This window comes from Phaethon aethereus (genome assembly GCF_964289735.1).
Source record: "Phaethon aethereus genome assembly, chromosome: 2".
NCBI classification, from domain to species: domain Eukaryota; kingdom Metazoa; phylum Chordata; class Aves; order Phaethontiformes; family Phaethontidae; genus Phaethon; species Phaethon aethereus.
This window is the reverse complement of record NC_138582.1, coordinates 63,779,166-63,798,959: the sequence shown is the minus strand read 5'-3', so window position 1 is coordinate 63,798,959 and position 19,794 is coordinate 63,779,166. Positions and strand designations below refer to the sequence as shown.

Genomic DNA, 19,794 nt, shown 5'->3' with positions numbered 1-19,794 from the left:
ATATAAAAGTGGCACCAATGTTTGCAAGACCCAAAATAGACATGAAAAATACAAGAAAGCAGGTGGCTGCTTGAAAAATTTGTCTCTGGCTAGGATCATTACTGCAATGAAAGACTGTAAACATGCTGTCTTTCAAGATGTCAAATGCAAAGGAAGAGAAATTGAAATACGTTCTTCCAGTTCCAGACTAGATTTTCAATATCAGATCAGGCTGTGGAGGAAGCTTTTATAACATTCGTTAGTTACCTCTTAAAAATCATATATTTTCAAAGACTGCAGCATAACTCCAAGAAAACGCTGACATGTTGCACTGAAATCCATTTTTATCATTTTATATTTTCTTCAAAAAATTTTTGATTTATGAATAACCATCTAATGTAATATGGAAGCCATAATACTATAGCTCAAAAATTTCTATGCTTATAAAGACTGATAAAGCACAACAAGATTACTATCTTATTTTATTGACTAAAATTGTTATGCCTGGTTTTGCTGTGGATTGTGATAAAAATAAAAATATGGAAAAGCCAGTATTGTAATTTTATCTCAACATTTTTCCCAATTATAATTTTTTTTACTGTTTTGACACTGTATTGCTGTCTAGTGCTTTTACTGTTATCTGGCATGTTTTTAATAATTTCAGAAAAAGTATACTCTAGTTTTAAGCTAAAATTCCTCTTTTTCAGAAATGTTCTTAATGATTTTGATTTTCATTTATCTAAAACAAAACAAAACCTCTCAAAAACCCTTAGGGTTATTCTAAAGACAGAAATTCAGATATGACTATTTGAAACTAAAATAAATGAAAGTGCATGTAACATGAATATGGCTTAAAAACCATTTACATAAGAATCTCAGGTTGTTTAAAAGCAGCTGATTCTGAATTGCTTTTTACTGGATGAATTGAGTGCTGCTTATTTATAGGAATAAATGTTGAGCAAATTTAATCTTGTTTTGTTCATATTACTTGATGGGAAAAGTTAAATTTCAGTAATTCTTATCAGGGTTGAGTAATCTACCTGAAGTTGTGCTTGAGTTTTCATAAAGAGTTGAAGAGTTCATTACATGAAACTACTTCAGCTTCAATAGCTTGAAAAAAGGAAAAAATAATTTGGAATCTCCTAAATCAAATTAATGTGTTTTAATTTATACATACTAAGTGGCATCGTAGTTTAACATAAAGGCATAGCTCTACGATTCCATTTAAGAAATGGACAACTAATTATTTAAAGTGGAAAGCACAGTGTAATACTATGACACATTCATTTGTATCAGTCTTGCAGATGTGGTAGACTTCTTATTTGCTGAGATTATGTTCTTAAAACTAGTGTTAGAGAGTTCTATTCAAGTTTGGTTTTTGTTTTGTTTTGTTTTCCTTCTTCCCCTGATACATATGAAGATTTTACGCAATAACTTTGATTGTCTTTTATAGAAGTTAATTTCATTTCCATTTGTCCTCAGTGGACCTTTTTTAGCAGCTATAAACTCCTGTTTTTATTAACTAAGTTTCTTACCTTTAAAAAAATACCAGTGCTGACATGACAGATAGTAAGTTTCCAAGCTGGAAGGCAAGATGCATATATTTGATGTTCCAATGCCAGTATTAATTATGAGAGAAAGAGAGAGGAAGGGAACTGAGGCTAAATACAAACTGTATTTCAGAAGGCAGTTAATGACTATTAAGTGTCTATCAAGTAAAGTTTGGAAATACTTTTAAAACCTCCAACTTGTGCCGAAATAAGGTATTTTCAATTTGTTGCTATATAATTTCACATTTTATGAGATAAAGAAATACATTTGTGAAGTCATTAACAAAAGTTTGTAGAAGTTTGTCTCTAAATTTGATATGTTGATGGTACCAGGAAGATAGTTATTCCAAGCCCACTAGATGGCATGCTTTCCCCATCACAGATGAAAGGGATTCTGCGGGTTTTATTGAAGGGAAAAATGTGGTTTTTTGTGTATGGTACAGATTTGATGACAACAGCCACAAATAATTGAGAGTTAGTAGCTATCAAACCAAGTAGAATTGTTTCTATCAGAAGCTCTTCTCTGATATATTAAAAAATAGTTGTTCTAAATATGTCCATATCCATTCATTTCATGAATGCCAGTCTAGGAAGCTGAAACTGCTTTTTGCTTCAATAAGCCACATTCTGAAGATCTTTGCAGAAGCAAAAGTGATGCCTTTTTATTGAATTATGTGAATTTCTTTTCTGCGAAGAGAAAAGGTCTGCTGGATTTTTTTTTTGTATGTTTGAAAACAGTTCTGACAAAGAAAAGACTTTTACTTTTCTTTGTTTTCAAATTTCATGTTATCAGTACTTTAATTGAGCTATCTACTGTCAAAGGCTGATTTCACACAGGGTTTATATAACCTTAGGTGAAAATAGTATCTAAATTGCTTTTTGGCTTCATATTTTTTTTCCCATCCACAAATTTTTCTTTTTTTTTTTACTTTAGTATATAAAATAGCCTGTCAGAGGTGTTGCAGAGGCCGTAAGTACGATTTTGCCCATTTTATAGTGTAAAGAATGGCAACGAGGGAATGAAATCAATGATTCAAGGTCATGTAAAAGATGGCATCAGGGCTGGATTGTATGTACTGTATTAACTCATATGCACTGTATTTAGTGTTTTTAAGATCTCAGTGGATTACAGATTTTTGTCAAATTTATCTATTTTTCTGTAAACTGGAATGTGGACAAAAAGTCCAATTCTGAGGGGATTAAAAATCTCTTGTCTTTTATAGAACTCACAGTTTAAACGAACTCAGGTTATCATTACAGAGAACAAATCCTTATTCTTATTTTAACAAAAATGTTTGTTTTGTGTTTAGTATGTATGATTGAGAACCCAATCAGCATGGAGATACTAACTTGCTTCACACTGCATAAATACACTAGGGCTGTTCTGTGTCCAGGGTAGCTTAGCAAAATGAGCAGTTATTTAGAAACTTGAGCTAAAAATGGTGCAGGTTAAAGATCTGCAGACATTTCCCAGATAGCTTTAAGTCATGGCCATTCTTTCCTATGAAATCATCTTGCTATTTTATAAAAATGTGTTCTTTATTTTCTGGAGCCATGGTTACCAGAGTACTATACAGTTAAGTAACTTAAACCTTTGAAAAGAGAACCAAATAGAATTAATCACTGCAAGCCTATTAAAGCAGTGCCAGAGGAATTTTTGTACTAGAGGTTAAGAAAAGACCTTTTACTCATATGTAGTAGATAAATGGCAAAACCCTCACACTTCTTCTGTATTTCCACTCAGACAATTTTGTATTCTTTTGTACTAGTTCTAATCTGCCATTGTCATCTCCCACTCAATACACAACCCTTTCTTTTCCAAAATTAAACCTCCTTCCAAAGTCTGTTGTTTCACTGTTAAGCAGCAGAATGCATCATTGATCCCAGAAAGAATATGGTGGCAATAGTAAATATCCTTTACTAGATACAATGTCTCAGACCCCCAGTTATCCTTGTCAAAGGTGATTTATAAAAGCGGTAATATCTTTTCTTTCCTGGAAGGCAGAGCATTGCGGAAACAACTTCATTGTGTTACTGTATGTTTTCTGTTAAGATAGCAGAAAATTTCGGGCTTTAACGCACGTCCCACTGTGAAGCAATTACCAATAAATGTTCCATCAGTGCAGGAAGCTGATATTTTTCTAACCAGATAAAGCTTTTATTGATTTTTTTTTTTTTCAAACTTATCTAAAACCTTATCTTTATCTCATTGCCTCAAGTGTTTAGAGAGTTCTAGAAGATGGAGAAAAAGTTGTTGTGCGATGCAGAAGATACTATTTACTAATATGTGAAAGCTTGTATAAATTCATAATAATATCTTTAAGATGACTCTCATCATAGTAATAATTCCTTTTAGGGTTTTAATAGTTGCTGAAGAACTATATAGACTCTTAGAAGTTACATTTTGGGCTTGTACTTTAAGAAAAAGTTAATGTTTTTTGTCATTTATTATAATGCTTGGAATTGAGGCATAGTGCTGAATAAATGCAGAATTTACCATGTGTCAAGATGGATTGATTTACTCTAATAGAAATAATGGATTTTAATAATTATTTAAAGCAAAAAACTGAAACTTTAAATTCAGCTGGAGAATATGCATTTTATTTGTATAATAAATTCCAAACAGAATTTGAATTTCATTTGGTTGGTACAATTTGGTACTGCATTTTGCTAACAAGAAAATTACTTAGCCGAGCATGTGCTAGTGTTTGTGATGTGAATCCTGGGTTTCAGACACACCCCTTTCCCCCCTGCCCCAATCTTACTGTAGCTTGTCTTCTGTGTTACAATAACCTTCTGGACTTTGGAAAAACTGAACATGCTTGAGGAGAAAAATTCAAGACTGTAGTATGGACAGTAGTGGGACACCAGGGAAAAATAGGGGAGAGAAGGGAATTACAGCATGGAGATGGCAACCTTTAGCTCATGCAGGGACCCTGGTCTCAAGTAAAGATGTGCTGATAGAAGCCTAACAATATTTGGAAGTGATTGGGGGGAGGGCAGGGTTAAACCTTTGAGGGGATGAGAAAAAAATAAATAGGGAGTTTCTGTTGCTCAAAATGCTGCTGAGTAAATCAAAGCCAAACCTGGAAAGCAGTGACCTAACTGCAAGGATACAATAGCTAGGAAGGGAATAATCTGTGATTTCCTTCCCTCCACCCTTTTTGTCAATTAAGTAACTTTTGACTTTTCCTTAGGTAAAAAAACATTCCTGCTAATATTCTAATGAAACTGTAAAAAAAAACCTTTGAAATACTTTGGTCTTTCTTAGAAAGCTTACTGTGAGGAAAAGTCCAATAACACCCATCCATCACAGTTGTGACTGTCTCAGGATTTCATTGGGTTACCCAATGTTCTGTATTCTTTACACTGTATAGTGACACTTGAAGAAAACTTACCTGATGTGAATTGTCCAGCTAGAAAACAAAAAGCAGAAGTGAAAAAGTGACCTCACATGGGAGATGCTTCTCCCATACTCTGAAACAGGTCACAGGTCTTGCTATATCACAAAAGCATATTATTAAGCTGGAGACTCTAGGTATTCTGATCTCAAGCTTGTGGTTTTAAACACAGTAGCAAGAGCATTAAGAACTTTTGAAAGCATGCAAAATTAATAGTAGGATAGATAATGTAGAATTGGTAGAAGCAGCACAGTAGTATGACAGTAAAATTGTCTACAGTCATGTAAATATCTTGTATCTTCACCATGAAATGAATACACAGGACTAAGGTTAAGAGAAGAACCCATCCCAGAGTTGGAAAGACTCTGGAACTTCAGCTTTGGCTGATGATTAATGTGCTTGTGATATTTTTGTCTGAGTGTGTCCTGGTACAAATGGACAAGTGCTGATGGTCTCAGCAGAGCAAATAGTCCATGAAAAATTAGAGTTTAAATGCCTCAGTAATGCCTTTCTATCTTAGTCCAAATGTAGATTGAGTCAATTATATGGGTGAAAAAGAAGGATGAAGAGGAGAAATTTCCAGTAACATGGGCATCGATCAGTTTTTAACTGAAATGTTTCAGGATGTTCATATTGCACATCTTTCAACAGTTTCAATTATTGGATGTTTATATGTGTGTGTGTATATATATAAAAAAAGCAAAATTTAATACGATTACTTTTGAACAGTAAATTTTACATTGTTTTTTGGTGTTGTGGGTTTGTTGTTTTTGGTGGGTTAGTGTTTTGTTTTGGGGGGGTTTCCCCCCCTTCAAGCAAAATATAAATAGAAGTCTACTCTATAAAAGCTGGAATTGGCTATTTTCCTTTTTATGTCTTTCTAGATTCGGTCTGCATCACCATCACTGGGGAGTGTTACTGAGCTTCAAGCAATAGTCCCAACAAACTCAAACAGTTTTATTCCTGAAACTGTAGTTGATCGGCTTATGGCACAAGGTATGTCAAATTATGATTTTGTGTACGTAATGATGCATACAATGCATTAGGCTGCCTATATTCCAGTATTTCTTTATGAATATGAAGCTTGCATGTTGCTGGAACAATCACCATTGATGCTTCTGGCGGGTTTTTTTGGAAGACAAACATGAAACGCTTCCTTTAAAATGAAATAGGATGAAGTACATTTGACAGAAATAAGTGGAAGTGGTTGATACTGTTTGAAATGTAACTCAAGACTTAGATTATATTCCTGTCATCCAGGCACCCTTTCAAAACATTCAATTTTGGTAAAGCTGATATATACATACATGCACATGCATGCACACACACGGGTGTATATCTAATTCTTTTTGTATGTAGAAAGATAAAAATTTATTTAATGTAAAAAAATATTAAACGTATGTAGAGTTATATCTACAAATATAAAGTAATTTTCTATTAAGGAAAAAAATGAAAATTTATACCTTTCAAATTCACTGTTCATGTTTAACGATTATTAGTGCCTTGTAGACGGAACATTTTATTTTAGAACTATTTTAAATAACACTTTTTCTGTATCTGATTGCCTGCTTGCTTGTTTTTTTCTTATTCCAGAATATACTGTTTAAAATGTACTTCGATATCTTATGAAAAAGAAAGATCAATATGTTTTATGTAACTGCTCTAATTAATCTTTTGTGGTTTGGTGTTTTTTTTTGTTGGGGTTTTTTTTTTTTTTTATTAAACACATTCTAGGTCAAAGTGATACAACCACACCAGAATCTCCAAGTCAACATGATTCTCCCATGTCTGCTACTCTATCTAAACAGCGTGCTGTAGTCACACCTGCCCTTCTCTCAGCTGTTTGCAGCCTTCTGCACAATCTACTGGTTATCACACCAAAAGATACTGGAATTGCTCTTCAGGAAGCACATTTGCTAACAGCTCTCAGCAGGTATGAGATCAATAACTGCTGAACTATATAGATGATGTAGCAATGAGAGGTGAAAATTTTGAAATGAGATCTACCAGTGTTTCTTACCAAAACTGTTAAATATATTGATCACTTCTTGCTTCTGAAGTGTTAAAAAATGACTTTAAAAAAAAATAATATCAAGACAAAAGAATATGGATTATTTCTTTATTTCACAGAAAAGGTAGTCATATGGGTGATTCCATTTGTAGTGTCTGTCTTCTACAGGACTGCTTTGTTCCTCTGGTAATGATTTAAGTTTTTGTCTAGATGGCCATTTAGTCATCCTTTTTGGAGGGGTAACTTTTTTTTTCTTTCATAGAAAAATACATAATATAGTCAGATATTCAAAGTTGCAGATCATTTCAGTTCATTTTGTGATTTTCTTCTTTGAATTTTATGTAGTATTTTGAGGATGAGCCAAGGACTGTCACACTAAAAGAGAGTCAATAATGCTTGCCAAATTTGAGAAAGTATTGAATGATAGACCCTGGTGTTTTGTTTCTTTTTTTTAAAGAAGGAACCACTTCATAACAGTCTTCAGATTGTATTCCATGTTTCCACTTGCATCGTAAGAAACTCTTTCATCTGTAAAAAAATGTTTGGAAGTCCTGAAGTGAAGCATGAAAATTAGTTCAGGGTTTTTTTTAAAGTTTTCAAGAGCTTTCATAGTTGCTTTTCATACTGCAATTAACGAAAAAACCAACCCTTGTTTGAATACAGTTTATATTATTACAGAGCTGTTTATTCTTCTACAGGAAAGAAAATAACCAATGAAATATAAACAAGGAATTTTTACCAGTGCAGGAACAGCCACTGGAATTTATGTTAGTCTAGCTATTTTGAAACTTCTATTTTTACTGCTACTATAGTTGCTATTGCACTAGACTTTCTTAAAATAGTGGGTTTAAGCAGTAAGTTCTTCAGAATTTATATTCACTCTGTTTATTTTAAATGTTCTCTTCTATGGAATATTAAGTTAGTAGAATGTTTAGTTATTTAAGTATATTTCTAACCAACTTACTTTATTTTAGTCTTGTAAGTGCTAATGTGGTTGAGCGATGTGTCTTGGAACTGAAAGCTCCACTGGGTCATCCACGTCATGTAGAACATGTAAAAACTCAGGTTAGAGAAGCATTTGTTTCTTTCTAATTTTTTAAAATTATGAAATTAATTTCTTTGCATAATCTATATTCATATTCCAGATGCACTGCTATAGGCTATATTCATGTGAGTCTCTGCTTTTGACAAGGTTTAAGAGAAAATAAACCATGTTATATTCAACACAGAGCAATTTAATTTCTGTGTTAGAACTATACCTAGAACCATCGAACCGAAAACCAATTGTGTTTTAAAAATAAAAATTGAGTTAAGCAGTTACAGAAGTCATGTAATAGAATTTCTTTGTATGGTACTGAAGTGCAGCCAGATACAGTTAGACACATTTCATATTTATTTTCTACAACAAACCTGTCTGTTTTGCTTTGTCTCCAATTCTGCAGACACTTACACAGTTCTAAACTATGTTGATGTATGGAAAGCATATAGGATTACTACCAATGGAACTACTTTTGTATCAAGTTTAACTCTGTCTATATAATATATAGAACATACTATATTCATGGCACAGCACCGTTTTAAAGCTTCTGCTGCTCTGCATTCAGGTTTACTTCGAGGAAAGATACCCAAGTTATTAAGACAGTGTGTTTCTGCAGAAATCTTCTGAGAATAAATAAATGTCAGGAATAATTTTTTTTCCTACAGCTTCAAATTGAACTTCTGTTTTCAGGAAATACACATATATTTGTCAATATTAATGACCATTTTAATGTTTTTCTTTGTGAGCTTCCAGACAATATGATGCTGTACATATAATGAGAGTCATGACTTTCTCACAAAGAACTTTATTCTTTGTCACTAGAACATTGATTTCAGACATGTGTTTCTAGACTAGGAATTCTGCTTCATCTTCTACAGTAAAAATCAGGAGAACAATTTAATTTATATCCTATTATTTCTTTTAAGTCATGTGTATTAATTCAAAATGTTGAGGTAATGGGAGTATTTAGTTTAAAAAAATGTATGTGGAAGGTACAAATAAATGGCTTTATTTCATATCTTTTTAAAAATATTTAACAGGTATTATTACTACTTCAATACTTGTCATCTGTGTCCAGGCTTCTGAAATCATGTTTATTGGTGGACTCTCAGCTTGTAATCCAGGATGAACTGTTGAAACCTCTCTTGGGAAATACCTTCATGATTCTTGCCATTCGCTCCAATGATGGGTTAGGTAATTAAGTGTTTTGTTTCCAGTATAGCCAGACAGAGGCACATTCATGTACCACCTTCATTTGAATTGACAGTTGTTGTCAGGCTTAGCTATCCAGGTTTGTGCATACCTGTAAATGGTTTGATTATTTTTTTTCTTTATTATGTTTGCAGATACTGAGTTAACATCTGTACTTCATGAAACGTGGGTAGACTTTTTCAACCTCCTAGCTACATTATTGTGGAAGAGTGGCCAAATATCTTTTCCATCTGTGACAGCAGCCCTTGCAAATCATTGTACAGCAATAATTGGTAATAATTATTCCTGGATGGGTTTTAACCTGGCAACTAATAAAATAAATAAACAAGTAGAAAAGAGGGGCATTCCTGTTCAGATGTTAAGTAATTACCAATGGCATATGTAGAATGAAAACCAAATGTGTCCAGAGCTTGAGTGACTTTTTACCTTAATTGGATTTTTATATCTCTTTCTTATATCAGACTAACTTTTGAACTGCCAGATGAATTCACAAGTTTTGTTTGCAAATGTGTCCAGAGCTTGAGTGACTTTTTGCCTTAATTGGATTTTTATACCTCTTTCTTATATCAGACTAACTTTTGAACTGCCAGATGAATTCACAAGTTTTGTTTGCATATATGGGTTAGTGATTCTAGTTGTGATTCTTAACCAAATATGGCACCTTTTGAGTAGAGCCTGAAATGATCCATTAACACTTCATTTTTTTCCTTATATGTGGGGGGTTTTTTATTATCTTACATAAAAGGAAAGCAAAGTTTTGAGGGGAAATAAGAGATATAGGAATTTAAGATTATTATACAGGGGTTTGTTTTTAAATTATTCCTTCATAGTTACTTGCCTAGTCAAGTCTCTCAGTCACCCAGAACCTCTCACATGTTGTCAATACTGAAGTATGAGCATAGTCCATTCAAGCTTGTAATTTCAACCAGGTGCACGTTAAGTGATCTGGTGAATCCAAATCCAGTTGCACATAAAGCACCTGATGGGTGCTTTTGGTATTATAATGTAAACTGTTGAATGAAGTGAGGAGACTTCATAAAATCGTTGAACAAATGAGTGATTTAACAAATAGAAATAGCTTTTTTGTTTTATAGTAAAATTAATGCAGATCAATTAATTCATTCAAACCTGTAAACTTAAACTTTTCTTTCTTACATTTTTAAAGACTTATCAAATGCATAGAATTTGTAGAATTCCTTGTGCAGTGCAATGCTATAGCTGCTTCTTGGCTCACACACTCTCTTTGATAAGTCTTTCCGAGTTCTGAAGCACTTAAACTTTATTCAGAATGAAATATAAGATTTTTCATTTTTCTGTTTAACCTTTCAGATACCATTTGTGATTGTATTCATCTGTCAACCACATATCCTGCTTTATATATGGCTAGTTTACAGTTCCTTTCTGTCCTTTTGAATGAGGAAGGAAGAAGACATCTCCAAGATAAACAGAGTATATGTCAGAATCCAACTATTAGCTTTCTTCTGGATCACGTTGAAGGATGCCAGGCATCAGTAACTCAACTTACTGCATTAATTATTCAGGTGTTTAAAATTTGAAGATGTGATTGCCGGATATATTTTTGCATTTTTGTATTTTGTTAAAAAAAGAATGTAGTTATCTAATGAAAAATCCATTGTTTCCAGTTATGAACCAAGATACCTTTAATTTGAGACATCTATTACACACTTTTTTGAAATTCATGTAATAAGCTGGAACAAGTGCAAAGAAGCAACTTCTAGGAAGTGCCTTGCAAGGCAATTATGCTGCAACAGCATGGTATGAAATCTCATGTAGAGAAGATGATGTATAGATAGAGTATGTTTGGCCAAATACTGAATATGCTTTTTTTTCTGCTTTTCCAAACATGTAATGAGATTTTTAAGGTTTGAGACATAGTTATCCACATTGTAAATGACAGCATTGTTGTTCTTAACAGCTGCCTTCATAAAAATTGTGAACCAAAATGAATCATTAAGCTTTCTAGTTCATTCCCTGATAGTGTAAGATCAGTGTTGTTGCACTTAAGAAGCATATATTAATGTATTTTCTAAGCTAGTTTTAAATTGGACAGATAGCATATTTTCACTAACTCATTTAGGAAACTTGTTGCTCGACATAATATGTATTGGTGACAAGATGTTTTTTTTCTAGATACTTATTCTGAATCTTCTGTCTTTCTGAATGTAATCTTGTTATTCTTATTTATACTTTTATATACTGTCCTAAATTACTCTTTTACCTCCTTTATATTTATATCCTTCATTTACTTACAGACTGTTAAAATATCTTCTGTTACTTATTACTAAGAAAAGTTATATGTGAAATTTATGTCTAATTTATTTTCCCTCAGAAACTGGTTCTTTTATCTATATACTCATTGTCCTTTAAATTATGTGCAGATTGTCACTAACAATAGTTGTGATCCATGATTAGATGTGTAGTGTTTGTCTGAAAGACGTACGTTTCATATAACATAACATAGCCTATGATTTCTAATGTCTGAAGTCAGCGTCTTGTAATTATTTTTTGTAAGAATTGTATCTAGTACTATTTTGCTGTGTAAAACATTATTTTTTCAGCATGTACTAGTGCATATCAGATGGTGTGACCAAAGTAATGCTGTCTTAGTATCATTTCATCGCCCCTCTTCCTATGGTTGCTGAATTCTTGTAGAATATCCTAACTCCTACCAAGACTTGTCCTGATCTAACTAACATTTGTCATACAACTTGTGTTCCTTTCTGCTGTGTTACACCACTGTGGCTCTGTAGCATTTATTGGGGCGTAGCGTTCTGTCCACTGAGAATGTGGTGTCTTTTAAGGAGAAACTTCCTAAGAGGAACTTTTTTGGTATCACTGGATAGGCCACTAAAACTAGAATTCCCTGTCTCTTTGGCAACTAATTTCAGATAATTTCACTGCATTTCCTGTGAGGACATGATTTGCAGAGACTGAGAGCAAAACAGGGACCCTTCACTGAAATCCCATAATTTGCTAAATATTCTGTTAGGTTTTTAGTTTTAATGCTTCTGTGTGTGCCTAAAACTGAACTTCTCAGCTCTGGCACAGAAAATCTAGTTGCATAAAAGTGTGTCAGACAAAGAAGTGTTGTGTTGTAAGTCACATTCCTCTATTTTTGTACAAGTATACATAGCTGATTATTAGTCTTTGCCAGCAAAAACTGATGATTCTTATGGTGACAGCAGAAAAAGTCTATACAATGAAGAATTAACTGCAGCCAGACCAATGAAAGTTTATCAGACACCACGACATAGCTGGAGCATCGTAAGAGATACCAGCTTTTAACTGTTCAGAGCTGTAGGTGGATATTGCATTTTGTTCATAAGAGCTCAAAAGATAACCTGTGCTCTCTGGGGCTTTATGATATATGAAAGGGTTATAGCTGCTATGATCCCCAAATAAAGAATAACAAAATTAGGAAAGAAACATCTTCAATTTTTTAGAGCAAAGTACATATATTTATTTAATCCCCAACCCAAAATATTTAAATATGATCTTTCTTCAAGAGAAGCACTCAAGCAAAAAATTGACTAATGTAGAAAAGACTGTGAGAGAATTTTCAAAAAGTCATCTCCATTAATCATCCTAATTACATAAAATATACAGATAGGTGATATGCAATGGCAAATGCTAACTTAGGACCTGGTCTGCAGATGTGAATATTAGCAGACCAGGTCCTAAATATGCATTATTGCATATAACCAGTTTAGTAAATGCACATGCTGACTTTGAAAGATCTTGGTGCTTTTGTGTATGTAAATTTTAGCTCTTGCATGTTTTCAAGATCAGAAGTAAAAGTTATATGAAAACATAAAGTCTCAAATTTAGGCCCTACCTTCTTTTTACTAGATGAAAAATTCACAGTATTCTAGAAAGGCTGTGATCTCCCCTTTAACTAACTTACAGTATGTGAAGACTAACATAGCTAGATCTGCTGTGGATTTATGGGACATCTTAAATTTTTTATGCATCATAATTTCAAAAAAGAATTAAAAGTGTCCATTCTTATTTTAATACTTTAATGCTAGTAGTTTAAAACTATAGAATCTGCTGGTAAAAGGCACTATAAATTTACATAGAGTTATTTTTGCCATTCAACTAGTGGTTAATCATCAATTATTAATTATTTAAGTGTTCTGTATGACTGACATAAATTTTCTTTTTTTATTATAAACTGCAATTCTTGTTTGTGGAGTAAGGAAAAATGTATAAAGGAGCATGGAATTTTGCTAGTTTTCAAGATAAAATTTAGAAAATAGTAAGATGAAATTAAAACTTAATAAAAAAAATACAAATATAGGACAAGTCACCATAATTATTTAATCCATGCTAATCATGCACATAATACTTAACTAAAGAAAAATACCCAAGAGATTGACAGGGAAACATGTTTTTTAATGACTGAAATATTCCTACGTACTAAGAAAAAATAAAAACAGCTAGCAACTTAATAGGGCAAAAGCCTTTGAATGGATCAATCACAAAATCTACACTTTGTTATGCAGGATTGAAGCAACTCAACATTTTATTTTTTCCTGGCTTGAGTAAACTAGCATCAAGTTTAAACTTTAAGCTTTTTATGTTTTTAACTATTCAAACATCTACATGTTTAATTTGAACTACATGTTTAATTTGAAAAGAAACCAGCACCTATCAGTACAGAAAAAGTTGATTTACTTAGAACATTCTTGTGTTGCTGATAGCTTTGAAAGTTCACTTGTGATCTGATAAAACCAGTTGTAGTGTAAATGTGAAAATTTTTGTGTTAGCTATAAATATAGAACCCAGTATGTACTGATTTGGTGTCAAATGTCCTTATCAGTGAGTGAATCTGGGTTTTTTGTTTTTTTAAAGTTATTCACTTACTAGTCTTCATCCGTGGACATTTTCAGATCTGGTTACACTGAAGAGTTGAATAAATGATAATCCTAGAGCATACGTTGATATTTTGTTGCATATTAAAATTTGAAAAATTTGTTAATCAATTACTAGCTAGAAGACTAAAGCCAATAAAAGGTGATATATGTGATGTATGTGGAGGTTTGAAATCTATGAGGTCTTGTGGCTAGGTACTCACAAGATTTCTGACTGAAGTATTAGGTTTTTCTTAAGATGTATTTTTTACTAACTTTGAAATATGTTTTTCTTTCCACTACAATCAGCAATAGTTCTTATTTTACTGTATTATTCTGATTACAATGCATACCATTTTCCGTTATCTTGGATGTCACTATTGGAATGATATTTTAGGGAAAATCACTAGATGGACAAAATTCTCAAAATCCCCTAGTGGATAATATGCAAAGCACAGGCAGCTCCTCGTCTTTCAACTGTCTTGTTATATGACTCCAAATAAATACTCCTTTGAAAGCGCAGAGATTGTATTTATGTTATCAGAATTACGGTGATTCTCACAAAGGATTCACAAGAATAAGACAAACTCATTTTTCTCTGTTTGGAACAGTATCTAAAAAAAATTATCTGTGTGTCAATGATATCTTTGTTCTAAAGAATTTCATTGATATTTAGTGTCTCTCCTTCATCATTGTGTTGAAGGAAAGTGAGATTGTACTAAAGGCATGTCAGTGAATTGTCTGTGATAGCAAACCTGAATATTGGGAAACATCTGGAATGCCAGGGCTGCGAATATAGGCTTTAGAAAGGTAGAATGTTAAGAAGAGAGTAAGAGGAGTGGGCTTACAAGTAAAAAAAAAAATTATTTAAAAAACCCCACATTTTAATTAGGAAAAAAAATAATGAAATACTTCAATGCAGACAGACTAGAAACATGAATATAGAGATGGAGAACTCCGGTTATGAATATAGTGATGAATCATCCAAATGAAAATATAGACTATGACAGCGTATTTATAGATATGAATACTACTTTTAATAGGGTCACTTTTCTATTTCAGTAACCAAATTGCATTATTTGTAGGACTACGAAAGAAAATCTTCAAAGGTTGTGTTGAAAGAAGTTGCTACAAATGCATTGCTGTCTCTGTTAGCTGTCAGTAAAACTGCCCAGAAATGTGCTTTGGAAGGTGAGCTTTTCAAAATGTATGTTAAATGCATTATAAATCAAATGCCTGCGATGTTTTACGTATTTTTAAAATTATAATCTTTTTTGTCAAAACAAAAGACCTAGTGTTCAGTGGCATATTTTGTAGATTTTTACAGAGAAAGCTTATTAATAATTAAAGTTTTCAGCTACAGATAAAATAATGTTGTATCCAGTCTAAAAATTTGGGGTGAAATCACAGCTCTGTGTTAGAGTGGAAGTTTTGCACCGGCGGTATCTTCCATTTGTTTCACGCTATGCCGATACTTTCACCTACAAACCTGTATGCCCTGTGTTCTTAGTTCTGTCTGTACCTAGACAAGAAGAGACGACTTTTCTCAGCTTTATTCTTTCCTGCCTCTTTGTTTCTTTCTTCCCATTTTACAGTTTAAGTGGGATCTTCTCCCCTTGCAGTGCAACATCTTTCATGTCTAAGGTTTTACTTTCTAATAGTAAGGTAAAAAGTTTAATCAAAGTCTTTTTGTGCCCACTAAAACACAGGGGCGGCTGGTTAATTTGCATTTCTCATGTATCATGCATTTAATGCCTGATCATCAAGTGCGCTTTGTCTTGGGTGCTTTCTCATTACTTGCATCTCTCCGTTTGTTTGGTCCCTTAAATCTACACTACCCTGAAATAGATAGCCTAGACATACCTGCTCAATGTCAGATCCTAATAGTGGCAGAAAACTCTGAACTTCAAATCCTGTGCTATATACCTACTTTCTGCTCTTTCCCAGTGTATTGGTAGTCTACTCAGCCCTTGCTTCAGTCAGGGTTCTTCTGTTGATGACCCACTAGATGATCTAAGACCTGACTTCCTGTGAAGGCACTACCAGTGCATGAAGTGCATCACATTCTGTGCTAGAACAGCCTTCAAGTCATCCTTGCTGTGATGCAATCCAAATGTTAGAAAAAAGGAGAAGGAGTTCTGGGGTTCAGATCAGTGTCCTGAAGATATCTGTAGCTCTAACATCACCTGTTCAGCTCTTGAGGACTACTTTTTATGATACAAATGCAAAGTCTTGGAGCTGGAAAGGAACAACCCCTTACAGCAGTACAGGTTGACTGGGGAGCTGAAAAGGACCTTGAGGTCTTGGTAGGCAGCAAGCTCAATGTGAGGTGACTAACAGGATCCTGGTCTGTATCAACAGGAACATGGCCAGTAGATCAAGGGGAAAGGATTATCTTTCCTCTACTTAGCACTTGTTAGACCAAATCTAGAATAACGCATCCAGTTTTAGCCCAGTACAAGAAAGACATCAACAAACTGGAGCAAGTTCAGCAGAGGGCCACCAAGGTGGGTGTGTCCACCTGTCCTTAGAGGAGAGCCTGAGAGAACTGGCCTTGTTCAACCTGGAGAAAAGAAGGTTTTGGGAGGGCCTAATAGCAGCTGCCTTGTCTTTTTCAAAACCTCATAGGTATAAAGCCAGATTTTTCACAGCAGTGCGTGGTGTAGAAGGATGAGATAGAATTGGCATAAATTGAAATATGAGAGTCAGACTGGCTGTAAAGAAATGTTTCCCCTTTGAAAGCAGTCAAGCAATGCATCAGGTTGGCTAGACAAACTGCGTGGTTTCTGTCTTTGGACATTTTCAAGGCCCAGCTGGATAAAGCTGCAGGTAAACCTCGCCTGATCTTACAGCTGACTGTGCTTTGAGCAGGAGGTTGGACTATATGACCTCTGGAGGCCATCTCTTCCAACTTGAATTATCCCATGAGCCTATGATCTTGCAATAAATTAAAGACTCTCGATCCCAAGAAAAGAGTCTAACTCAATATTTTGCACTTTGAGTCACATGAACATTTTCTTTCCTTTGTCTCCCCTCAGATGCAGCAAATCTGCTGCTGTTAAGGAAGAGTTGGGTAAGATTTATGCGTGCCCTAACCTTCTAGGCAGCATCATTGAAGATATCCTGAAGAGTTATGAGTTGCTGTCCTCTTCCTCCCAAATCATCCTCCTCTCTCCATCTTATCAGTCCTTCCTTTGGGCTTTCCTCTCACAGGACTGTGTTGTAAGAGGATTCAAATGTATTCCTGCTTTTTGAGATCATTCAACTAGACATACTTCATCTCGGACACTGTTAGTTACTTCCTGATATCAAGAAGATAATATACTATGAACTCACAGAATTTTGACATCTGGATCCTGAAATCTCAGTTCAGGAGGGTAACAGTAATCAAGATTGTTGCAAGAAAAATATGTCTCATAAAATATTTTTTGATTGTGGATGAACTTCTAAATGTTAGTATTTTTTGTCTTCCAGTTGACCTGATAGACAGCTGTATAGAAAACATGAAGCATATTCATGCACAGCTGAATTTGGATTCCCTAAAGCCTGGGAAAGCACAGAAGAAAAAGGTAACTATAAAACCCAAAAGACTGATATAAGTCACTTTCCAGTTCTTTTTTGTTTGTTTTTGGCTGGGGTTTTTTTTTGAGGTGGATACTGTTGGTATCTGTCAAGGGTGAAACAGAGTAAATGACAACTTGTAGTGAATGTGGGTACTGGGGCTACTTTAAGATCCAATGATTTTAGAGCTTTTATCAACTTGACTATCTCACACACTCACTCTCCTACCCTGAGTTATGTTCACTAGGTCTCACCTTCCTTTTCCACCTTGGGAGTGACTGCTGGTTCATGAAAGTCAGTCAGAAAATCGCATCAGTTCATGCGATATGAGCTCTTGCAGCTGCTCAATTACCAGTCTTGGATGTGACTGGCCAAAGGCCCTGGATATGCACTGGTATTTGTCTCCAGGATCTTCTCCCACTTGCAGGATCAATGCCTCCAGCCAGGATCTTCACACTCTTCTTTTTGGGCCCATTTCTTTCTTTCAGAGACCATTTCTTTTCAGGAGCCCTTCTTTTCACCACCAGCTTTCCTTTCCAGAACTCTTAAGCTCCTGTTTATCTAATCAAAGTAATCTATGTGTCCAGGTTATCAGAATTGGCAGCTAGCCCATTCTAGTTGAAGCCAGTAACTAGCAGGCTTCTGATTGAGAGTTCCGAAGTTCAGTTTTGGACATTCACACACATACATGCTCATCCATTTGTCATCTGTCAGTACTTGCAATTCATTATATTTATTTAGCCTAAAACAATATCTAAGAGCATTGTGTTATTTTCAGACATAGTTGGACTTTCAGCCTTGACTTTGTGGTCCAGTCCAATCCAGCTAATTTTTGCCATCTTGTTTCTACAATAATAATTTTCCTGTTTCTCAGGTTTTTTCTCAGTGTCTTTCAACCAGTGCTAGCCATTTTGGTTTTTTCTGTTCCTGTACCAGTCAGTCTCCCTCCCACCCCAAAGCCAGTTCCAGTCTGCTTGTGCATTAAGTCATAGTTTTTTATTTTCTACCATCTCGTGTTATCTGGCTTCCAATTCTAATTCTTTTTCTGTCCCCCTGCTTGATCTGGACATCTCGGCCTCTTGTCATCAGACTCAATTGATCCTGACTTTAACTTCTTGTCAGAGTTTTTTAAACCTCATACTTGTGTTCCTTCTACCACCTGTACTCCCAGTTTCTTCTCTCCATTCACAATTTCTTTGTTCAGCCTTTTTTTTAACCTCCCTTCCAGTTGTCTCAGGCTTTCCTATCACCCAGCTCTTCCTTACCACATCTAGACATAGATTATTTCTTAGCATCACACAACAGTTTCAGAAGATTTTTCTTGAAATCTGCTTGTTTTCTACCACTGGAATCTAAGAGAATGATTAAAATACAGACAATAACCTCTGCTGTCAAGTTTGTTATCTTACCCACTCCCGTATAAAGCAAAAATTGCAGAAAACACCTTCCTGCAGGATATTTTTGCATTGTTTGAGCTTGGTAGTATTTTTTTCTGAGGTGTTGGCACAAATAGGCATTAGCCTCGATTTGTGAGAGTGTGGAAATGTGTTTTATAACAATGAGGTCTTAAAATAATTTGAGTCTGACCCTGACATTTGAAGGCTACAGTATTTTCTCTTGAGACCTCCTAAACACATTTATTATCCCTCCTTCAAGGAGTGGAGGCTGAAAGGTCTCCTGCCCTGGTTATGTCCAGTGAGGCTGAAGTTAGCTGGTTTTTTATATCTCTTGGTTTGAGAAGGGGGAAGCTGGGTAAATTTGCTCTTCTCCTAAATGTAGAAGGAATTTGAAACTTGAAAGAAATTGAAGGAAAGGAGCCTCTAAGAAAGGTCAGAAAGACTGGTTATGTTTAATTAAGAATTCTCTGAAAGAGATTTGCAAAAGACTTTGTGGCAGATTTCCCTGCTGAGCTGGGACTGTAGGTTGCTACATCATATGTAAGCGTGGTGTTCGTCATACGTGGTGCATAACGACAAGCAATCTAGTTTCACATGAGGGAAACTGAGTCATTGCTGTCACAGCCAGATTTAGCTGATCATTCACAAAACTGCCCCTCAGCCCACTTTGAGGCACAGCTCTCAAACTAGTTACCAGAGGTTCTTTTTCTCTCTTCCCCCCCCACCCTTTTTTTGTTTTCTTTTTGACTGATGGGAAAAATGTGTTTGAC

General features: G+C 34.6%; 1 protein-coding gene across 1 annotated transcript in view; it reads left to right on the top strand.

Moving 5' to 3' along the window:
- The window catches only part of RTTN (rotatin), a gene marked incomplete at both ends in the record, with an annotated part of 91,007 nt that overhangs the window by 61,170 nt on the left and 10,043 nt on the right, over window positions 1-19,794 (top strand). The window contains 8 exons of the mRNA XM_082015627.1: window positions 5,815-5,926; window positions 6,665-6,863; window positions 7,916-8,006; window positions 9,021-9,174; window positions 9,327-9,464; window positions 10,522-10,733; window positions 15,152-15,257; window positions 17,541-17,635. Coding sequence (XP_081871753.1) covers window positions 5,815-5,926; window positions 6,665-6,863; window positions 7,916-8,006; window positions 9,021-9,174; window positions 9,327-9,464; window positions 10,522-10,733; window positions 15,152-15,257; window positions 17,541-17,635 — 1,107 coding nt within the window. The remainder of the gene's footprint in view (window positions 1-5,814; window positions 5,927-6,664; window positions 6,864-7,915; window positions 8,007-9,020; window positions 9,175-9,326; window positions 9,465-10,521; window positions 10,734-15,151; window positions 15,258-17,540; window positions 17,636-19,794) is intronic.